The 9,956-nt window shown below is 43.0% G+C and overlaps 2 protein-coding genes across 2 annotated transcripts; one reads left to right on the top strand and one right to left on the bottom strand.

The window, feature by feature from the left end:
* Positions 1-600: 600 nt before the first annotated feature.
* On the bottom strand, positions 601-4,441 carry fam217ba (family with sequence similarity 217 member Ba). The gene is made up of 4 exons (XM_084334055.1): positions 3,969-4,441; positions 3,762-3,861; positions 3,577-3,641; positions 601-3,468 (listed from the first exon to the last, which is right to left on the bottom strand). Exons 1-4 carry the CDS (start codon positions 4,073-4,075, stop codon positions 2,031-2,033), a joined length of 1,710 nt encoding a protein of 569 aa, XP_084190181.1. The 5' UTR covers positions 4,076-4,441; the 3' UTR covers positions 601-2,030.
* A 464-nt stretch (positions 4,442-4,905) lies between these two features.
* ppp1r3da (protein phosphatase 1, regulatory subunit 3Da) lies at positions 4,906-6,978 on the top strand. Its single transcript, XM_084334044.1, has 2 exons — positions 4,906-4,999; positions 5,443-6,978. The coding sequence occupies exon 2, from the start codon at positions 5,466-5,468 to the stop codon at positions 6,384-6,386; it is 921 nt and encodes a 306-aa protein (XP_084190170.1). The 5' UTR covers positions 4,906-4,999; positions 5,443-5,465; the 3' UTR covers positions 6,387-6,978.
* Positions 6,979-9,956: the final 2,978 nt, after the last annotated feature.

Below are 9,956 nucleotides of genomic sequence, written 5' to 3'. Positions count from 1 at the left end.
GGGAGGGTTCGTACAAGGTCCTTGAAATGCTTAGTGCTTGTTTTTGACACAAGGTAGTGCTAATTGTCGGAGATTGGGTTTGAGCCATAAATATTGGATCCGATTAAATGTGAATTTTTTTCTCTTTATTAATTATTATTATACATTTTTGCTATAGAAAACAGCACTTAAAAGTGAACTGTATCCTTTTCTTTTTTGAGAAAGTCCTTGAATTTAATTTTGCAATGTCTGTGGGAACCCTGGAGGGAGGGGGGGGGGGGGAGGGCGAAAATACTAAATGTGCCATTCAATGTGTACTGTATTCAACTGTACCTTTGATGACTAATAAATAAATGTTTAAAAAATATATCATTCTGGTTACTTAGTAAACGTGTTCTTCTCTATTCCAGGATGTGTGAATGACAGGGAGAAGCAGCTCCGCCAGCTTCTAAAACACTTTATACCAGAAGAAATTATCACAGCATTTTAAATGTTTTATTTTTTATTATAAACTATTCTTTTAATGTCCACGTCTTAATAAATCTGCATTTATTTTTAAAATAATTTCACTTTCACTCCTAATTCAGACCGACAAATGATTCTACTTCAGATGAGTGCAAAACATATTTATTTCTATGCCTTTACAAATACTTGCATTCAACACTGAGAAAATCCATACCACAATTTTTGTGCGTGCTTTTAAACATACTGTACACATTTATAATAAAGTCCACAGCTCCTGTCCCTGATCTATGGTTTTGATAGGCTAATTTACATGGATATTGAGTGAAGAGGTGCAATCTTATCAAACGTCACAAAATTGACATGGATGTGGTGTTCTTATGAATGAAATACAAGAAATCTATGACATTCTAATGTAAACATGGTATTCTAGCGACTGTTCCAAGTATGCAACAGAATACTAGTACTATAATACTATATGCAAGTATTGTCCTTGTTACAGTTTAACAGCTACAGTATGATGAGGACTACAGTTGAAGTTCCATCGAATTGCATGATTGACCAATGGTACAGCACGGCAGACATACTGAAAAATATACATTCAGCTACTATGCTAAATATTTTTCCTTTTGCACATGGAAATGTAAACATAGAAATGTCGATGATGAATACAGTCCAACACAACACCTATCATAAATAGAACTATGGTATACAAAATTTGGAAAAATATGCATTTACATTCGTAGCAAACATTACACTGTCTGTCTTTCTTGAACAAAACAAAGAGGTCAGCTCTAGGCAAAATATATTTGTCATAGAATTCAAGCCTATTAAAACATGAGATAAGCCCTTAGAACCAAAATTCCCCCAAAAATAAACATTGCACCAGTACATCTAAAATAAATTACATCAATACAATTTATTGTACCTCTTTCTGGCCAGCCTGTGAAATCTTAAATTCAACACACATTGAAACATGAGGCACCAAAGAATATAAATGGAAAGCAACATCAAAGAAACGATAAGAACAAATACATTCCAACATCAAAAACAACTCCACTAATGGCTGAATTCTTCTATGATAAAATGTGAAGACTGAGTGAACTTCAATAAGGATTACTTTGATTCCTACAGTTGAGAGTTGGCTATTGTCAAAAGATAAAGGTCTACTTGTTACATATTGCAACATTAACAATCTATACCGACTAAAAATGACTGTACAATGCAAAGTGCCTTGAGCAAAGCGGTTCCGTTTGCATAAAGCCGTACTACGAGAGTTGTGTTTGAAGTGTCATAAGGACTCTTCCATATCAACATGGAATCCTTACAGTGTAACATGACTATAGACTGTACATCTTGAATGAACTATGTGCAATTCTGGTCTATGAAATAAAACCTTATGCTTTTAAAATCACTGCCGTTTTGTTTTTTGACCTTTTGAAGGCTGCAAGCAACAAACTGATTTAGACTGCTGTGGAACAGTTACAATGCGTTAGTAATACACTGATTACACATAAAGCAAGCGTAGATTTAAGCTCCTCTACCAACCAAGTAACTATCAAGTAAAGCTAGTGGTGGGGAAACGGTAGTTACTTTGCAACAAAGTGAACGTTTTTTGCTTTGCCGTTCTGCTTGGTGCCCAGCGGTGCTTTGGAGAGAGATGGGGGCTCTTTGACCGCTCTCTTCAAGCCAGTTTTAGAGGCCTGCCCTCCCGCCTCTACCCTCTGCCAGTCCTTCTCGACACTCTTGGTGGCGTTGACTTCTCGCTTAACATTACCTCCGGGGGAAACGCGTTTCTCCGCACTAGTTGCTTTAGTGCCGGGCTCCTTCTTCACATCCGTCTCAGAGTTGGCTCTGGCGCGGCCCTTCCTCCCTTGCTCTTTACCGTTAGCGGCAGCACCAGGCTCTTGCGAGGGCTTGCGGGAGTTGCCCCCCGCCTGCAGCTGTCTGAGATGACTCCTTCCTGCTGTGGGGCTAACTGGGGTTTGGGCTCCACTTCCTCCTTGTCCTCCTCCTGCAGCCCTGCCGTCAGAGGAGGTAGCCCGGCTTTCACTGCTGCTCCTCTTGGCCGGCGCCCCTGGCCTGGCTCTGCGCTCAAGCAGCGGGCTGAGGCGTGAGTGCCGCTGGTAGGCATAGGCCGAGCAGCTTCCATTGCACAGCGGGTAACGGATGTGGCAGTGGGGACAGACTAAGTAGCGAGAGAGCTGTTGCTGGGCAGAGGCGGGCGAGAGGGGGTTGTTGGCGGAAGTGAAAGGGAAGGCACGCTGGCTCTGCCGCAGTCCTTTGGGGGAATTGAGGCGGCTGGGGGGAGCCGTGTGGGGCCTGGGTGGGTGGGCGACGGCGGTAGAGGGAAGACCCAGCTGCTGCCTGGGGCGACTCCCAGCAGGGCGGCTGTTCTCCGCCTGCACCGTCTGGATCTGGAGCCACTCCAGCTGCAGCAGTCTCTCCAGGTACTTCTCCAGGGGCCCTACGGGCTTGGGCCTGGGGGCTCCGCGGCCCTCTGTGTGGAGGAAGACCGCCAGCTGCCGCAGGCTCCAGGTGTTAAAGGGAGGTGGCAGGAAGTCTGGATAACTGTAGCTGGGCTTCCGGGACTCATCCTCATCACCCGCCACCCCAGGGGGTCCTGGGAAATCCGGTGGGAAGTCATTAGTGTTGATGATTTCGGCTCGGAGGTTGAGGTGTGGAGGGGTGCAGGGGGTACAGGGAGAGGGAAGAATGGGCAGCCTCTCAGAGTCAGATAGGTCGCTGGCGCTGTCCGTATCGTCTTCTTTCTGGTTGTAGTGCTGTTGGAGTGTCTCTGGGGTGGGGACTGGGGAGTATGTCTGGGGGTGTGTTGGCCCTTGGCGCAGCCCGGGTATCGGGGAGAGAGGCAGGGAGAGGGCCCGTCGGTTCTTGCTCATTCCTCCTCGGTTCTGGTCGAGTTCGTTGCAGCATGGCGACGTTCGCTGAACTTCACGCTTCTCCTCTTTCCTCTGCGTGGTGGAATGTTTCTGGAGTTGAGGCTTCACACCTCCTTCCTCTTGAGGGCTGTGGAAAAGAGAAGGGTTTGAGGAAAATATCTCAGGGGTTTATGTAACTTATACTGTACAGCAAAGCACATGGTTAGAATTCAAATTATTCTTCACACATACATACCTGGACAGTTTGCTTGTATTACGCGTAGTGCCAGATTTCACCCTGCCTCCTCGGGATTGAGAAGACTGTAAGACAATCACCACACATTAGACAAATGGCATGGTAATTTTGCCAATACTTGTTATGAAGCGTACTGTAGTATAACCACAAGGCAATAACTGTTGCCACATCGGCCACTCACTCACCCTCTGGACTGTTGGCACCACGTCCTTATCCTGACCTGGCCCTGTGAGGCCATTTTTCAGCTGGCCTCCTGCCTTCTTCACCTTGTTACCTTTCTTTGAACTAGGGACAAAGTAAAAATGGTTGGAGAGTGCAGTTTCGTATATCTGAGCCAAAGTCAAAAGGCAAAAAAAAATTATGGACACTGTATACTTTGCCTAATTGCCTACCTGGGTACTGGTCCGGTATTTTCAGCGTTTTTAACCCGAATCTTCTCTTTAGATACGACGCGTTTCAGTGTCGTGGATGCTGTACGCTCCTGCATGATGGGTCCCATATTGTAGGTGGCAGGAGGACTGCTGTTTTCAGTCCAGCACAAATAAATAATGCTCTAGCTAAAGAACCCAACCTACATCTCGAATGAGAGACTCTATTCTTAGAATTACGCTAAACACGTCCATTTTAAATTTTAAATCAAAAGTGCTGCAGTGCATCATATGCGCAGATGTCGGCTGTCGATTCCCCACTGCACGAATAAGCCCTACTCTACTTCTCGGGGTAATGTCGTCGAGTCGTGTCTCTGTACAACCGCAATGCAACAAATGTCTACTGGAGTGGCGAGTGCAAGTGTGCCTTTTTTCCAAATGACATCCTCCGTGACATTAAACATGCATACGACCAGACACCACACAGCTGCTTTGTTTGGCTCGCCTCCCTGTCAAAACGGTTTGTTTACCTGCTGTCTGGCTCTATGCCTGCCTGCGATGTTCGAGTAGAGCCCGATGAGCATTGTGGGATTTGTAGTGCAAGGTAATTAAATGCGTTACTCTTTTAAGTAGGTGGTCGTCTTTCTGTTCATTTATTAATTATATGTTTGCGTTTTTGCGTCATTTTCTATCAAGTGAAGAGCCAATCTCGTGCTTCATCAAGTAAAATAATTGGAATAAACTGTACTTGTTGTAGTTTATCACTCCATTTCCCATGCACCCGATTGACATCCTGGTCATTCAGTAGCGCTCCGATACCAGCGCGGATCGTCGCTGATCTCCAATGACAGATGGGCTTGATCTACATGTGAGCTGGGCGCTGAGAAGTGTGCAAATCAACTTTCTGCGCGGCGCCGCTAGCGAAGCCTTCACGACGCACGATAACGTCCATCAGTGATATATTGTACCGTAAATGGACGACCTCCTGGCTTCGCCGTCGCCCGTCAACCAGCAAAACATTTGACAATCGCATCATATCGCTTATTATTGGTGAGGTGTAACGTTGACTAATACTGCACCTGACACAAACACTAATTTAACTTATATAAATAAGTATATATAAATATATGCATGGGAAATTAGAGCGACGTGCACGGTGCACGTACAGTACTCCACTACACGCCCACTCCTTTGAATAACTTTAAATCGCTTCACTTTCAAACAACGGATCAACCTGTTATTATAATAAAACAGCGCTAGGTCAGGGTGATAATGTGACTATCTTGTATTCTATATGTTCCATATCACTATGAATTGAAACATTAACAATTGTGTGTATTGAGCCGTACTGTATTGTACAATGCAATCTGTTAAATAAAGTTTTCATTCATTCATTAATTCATTCATCACCACAACGCTGCGTTGCTATGAACTCAATTTCCCGCGAAATGTTTAAGTATTGATGAATTACATGCTATTCAATTTCCTCCTAGGTGAGTGGGACCCCACTTATCAGAGAATATGGATAGAGGCTCAGGCTGGTCGATTGGACATGAGAAGATTCCCTCCAGCAAACCTGATCTTCTGGGTCCCTCCAATGTCTCCAGGCCCCACATCACTATCAATCTTACTGAGATGCTCAAGGCTAACAGAGCTCCTACAGAGAAGAAGCCGGTTCCCATTCGACCCCCTGGTCCGAGAGCCACGCTACCCAGACAACACAAGTTATACAAGAGTCCCTCCTGTGAGCCCACGCCCAAACCAATTATCCGAAGACGCTCTCACTCTCTCCCCTCTCCCACAGAAAGGAAAAGGCATTCCAGAAATGCTGGGGTGCGTTTTGTAGACTCTCTGGGGCTTGACTTGGAAGATGTCAGGGTCTTCAAAACTGGAGAAGACCCGTTTGTGCCACAACATGTCACCTTTAGATTACTGATGGGTGCAGAGCTGACGGATGGCAAGCATTTGGAGATCTCCTTGCCCTACCTGAAGCCAGTTTTTGACCAACAGCCTGGTGACTTGCCAGAGTTCCTGGATCGCCTCCACCAGCAGAAAGTGTGTCTGGAGAGAGTTGTGTGTTTTGAGCTGGGCATCATGGGAGTCACCCAGGTCCTTAATATGAACTTTGAGAAAGATGTCCACGTTCGCTATTCATTCACAGAGTGGAAGAGCTGCACAGAAAGCAAGGCCTCCTGGGTAACCACCGTCACCAAGCCCTGGGATGGAAGAGAGGACCTGCTCAGTTGTGATACCTTTCGTTTCCACCTGCCTTTCCCTCCATTCCTGCTGCCAGGAGCAGTGATGGAGTTCGCTATCCGATACCGTGTCTGTGGGACTGAATACTGGGACAGCAATGGTGGGCAGAACTATAAGCTAGTGTGCCATAACTACAAGCTTACTGTGCCCAAGGAATGTGAAGATAGCATGGTGCACTTTATATAGGATGCTAACAAAAGTCGCACTAAGAGAAAGGGGAGAATACATTTTTTTGTGGCGAATGTTAGTTTAGAACTGTATTTTAAAATGTGATGTTTATTGCTAGCTATTTGTGGGCTTGTATTGACCTAATTTGGTGGAATCAAATTCATGTCAACTCATGGTACATTTATTATACTGGACTGAGTTGGCCAAAGCCAAAATATCATTACCAGTGAAGTGGTATTTTTCTTTTTAATTGTCTTTAGTGCCGTTCTTTTGACAGTTAAAGAATCACATACTGTATGTTGTATGAGTGCATGCAGATATTTTAACAAATGCACTTTATTGTAGATGCATTGGGACTGACAATACTTAGAAAACATTCACTGTTAATAAGCGATTAGTGATCATGTCTAATTGAGTGATGCACTTCCTCCCCCTGATCTCTACTGTTTTATATGGAAAATGTTTTCATGAAATCTTTTATTATTGAACCACTTTTCTACTGTAAATTGTCAGGTAGGTATTCAGAATAGTATGTGTGTAGGCTACTAAGGGACAGATATCCAGCCAAACGAAATGATGCAATATACATTTTATTAATATTATAAAATATTTCCAGAAATTAAAAGCACTTTGCATTTTGTTTTAGATTAAAGCACATCAATTGATGATACAGTAGTGTTTCATGTCTTGCTTTCTTTATTTGCTTGTTCTGTAGGTGCAGTCCAAGCTCTTCCCCACATGATGTCAAGAGTGACTCCAGATAGATATCCTATGCATTAACACCATTTGTCATAAGATCACAGGTGTGAAGGGTTTTGTTGTCAGTGGTTATGATTTAGTTAGGCAACAGAATGAGGAGATAGCAGTGAGCTAGGGAGTGAAACATATTAATTGTATACATTCTTTCATTGTGCTAAACTCCTAGTAGTAGTAGTCAATTAAGCCATATCTAATTTTACTGGGACCCCTGCCACGATGAATTCATTACTTGGAGTGAAAATAACGAATTTGACTTCTAATCAAGATGTCAGCCCCCCAGTAAGCAGACAGATTCTCCATTGAGATGTTCAGAAATTTGACAATTTCAACAACTTCTGGGTAAGTAAGTGACAAATAAATGGCTCAGGTTTTATGTTTAGGTCTATAAAATGCTTCTGAGTAAGTAAAATAAAATTACATGACAGGCCGTTGCCCGGAAAATCTAAGGTTAAAATGTATGTCAGTCTATGGTCATTTGCCCGCCTGCTCGGGGAACCAGAACCAGCAAAATGCAGATGATGTAATGTCCCCCCCCCCTCGGGTGAGAGGCTGAGAGCACGCGCGTGTACATTTGGTTTTACAACTACCGTGAGAGCACGCGCGTGTACATTTGGTTTTACAACTACCGTATTAGTGAGAGCACGCGCGTGTGCATTTGGTCCGATTGGATCTCAGCTGAAGACTTGACAGGTAAGGTAACATAACTACTTGACCCAACCTCGGTTCTAACGTAACATTTCTATTGTACTGTAACGTATTGTCAATAATTATAATAAAAACACGTACATATTTAACCAACAAATAATATCGGAGCTTAGCTAGCTAATGATATAACGCTAATGTTAGCTAACGGTTATCAACAAGCTAATGTTGGCTCTGAGAAGCTAACCCCAGGCTAGGTTGGGAGGGATAGTGTCGCAGTAGCCCGCCGGTAGATAGTGGGGGACCCTGATGTAAACAAGACGAAAGTCTTTCTCTGGTCTGCATCCCATTAACAATTGTGTGTATTGAGCTGTACTGTATTGTACCATTCTGCAATCTGTTAATAAAGTTTTCAATCAATCAATCAACCACTAACGTTGAGGCCACGATCTGTATTGAGACAGAGTATTACAACACCAAGAAGATCAAGACGCTAAATGTAACTTGGTTTAAAGGCACAACTGGCTATTTATAAAATACACAGATACCGTTCCTATTATGTTAATTCAAGCTATTTCTAACACTGGCTGTGAAAAGTTACATTTGATCCGTTTTCTTCAGACATGCCTTTTCAGATTTCCCCTATATGGTATTTCCCCAGTCAGCTACAGGAAATCTCCTCATTTCCCAACCTGGAGATTTAATATTACATTTATGAATCTCCAACTCCAAGTGACCTGAAAACTACAGTAAGAGGTAATGACTATTTCTGGGCTTTGATAGTCTTCAGTGTGATTTATACAGTATCCCTGTGTTTTGTCCTAAAGTTGAACAAAGCCTTCTACATATAGGCTACATACTTCTACATACATAAGACAGGGGATTTTGAATTTTAAGCGGCAGTTTTAAAAAGGAGAAATTGCTAGCCAAAACTAGTTTAGCATGACAGATTAGGTCAACAGATTAGGTTACTCCACGTCACCAGATGAAACACAATTTCTCCATGAACATGTAGTATCAAGGACAAAATTACTGGTAAACAGGAATGGAAAAGACCGTACATACAAACTACTGGGCTTGTCATAATGATGTAAATGCATGAGAGGTCATTCATTGGTAATATAAATTGGAGGTACTGTATATCTAACATTAAATAATTGGAGAGTTGTAGATGAAAAATAAGCATTATTTAACTTTTTTACAATTTTACAAAATGTATTGAAGTATTGTTTTTCAAGTGCGGTACTGCTATCCTTAGGTCACATCATGGGTAGTTGCCTCTCTGACACCACCTACCTACTGAAGAACCAGAGTAGGAGATGAGCCATAAAGTTTATTTATGTCTGTAAATTCCGTGTAGTATGGATGCATTGCCTATACATGAGTAGGGCGAGTAGCCTATATGCCATTACTGCTTTACTACTGCATTATTGACTCCTACTGTAGCTACTTTAGCAACGATACGACGCGTCGGTCATGAATTTGCAAATAGACGAAATGTCTGGTCAACGTCATCGACAATGTCGACTCATCATTGTAGTGGCTGTGGTGCTTGTCCATTTTTATTTTGCAGTGAATTTGCTAATGACTGCAGAGCCTGAAAAGTGAGACTAGCCAGGGATCTTTCTGTGTGCAGCATGACACCTGTTCGGGACCACCAGGTGATACTGACCAACCTTGGAGTTGAACAACGCATTAAATGCACATATTATACAGCTGTTAGCTGGATTGTTTGTTATATTTCTTTTCATAAAGTTAAACTTGCCAGCCTAAAACATGAAGAGCATTTTGACAAAACCCTTTTCATGTGTAGTTGGAGAGGCTGGTTGATGGGGCACTGAAAAGCAGCAATTTCCAAGCATTGCATGCCTTCTTGCAAGAGGACATTGGTGAGAGAGGGACCTTGACATGCTCCAAACAGTTCCTCATCAAATTGGACAAACTTATCAACAGGGTAAGACGGTGGTTCTCAAACCTCTTCTGTTAGGTCCTCCTTTGGCGGACCTTCCCTCGCCCCAACAAAATAGTCATGAAATGGGCCAAGTATAAATTTAGTGAAATAACATCAATATCATGAGCTTTCAAATTGTGCAACCACTTAACAATAACATTCTACATCAGTAACAGAAACACTTTGGTAAGAGCTGCCCCAACACGATCACTGCTATGGATGGCCTGTGTATTGTT

This window comes from Notolepis coatsorum (genome assembly GCF_963971535.1).
Source record: "Notolepis coatsorum genome assembly, chromosome: 17".
Taxonomy (NCBI): Eukaryota; Metazoa; Chordata; class Actinopteri; order Aulopiformes; family Paralepididae; genus Notolepis; species Notolepis coatsorum.
This window is presented reverse-complemented; position numbering and strand designations above follow the sequence as displayed.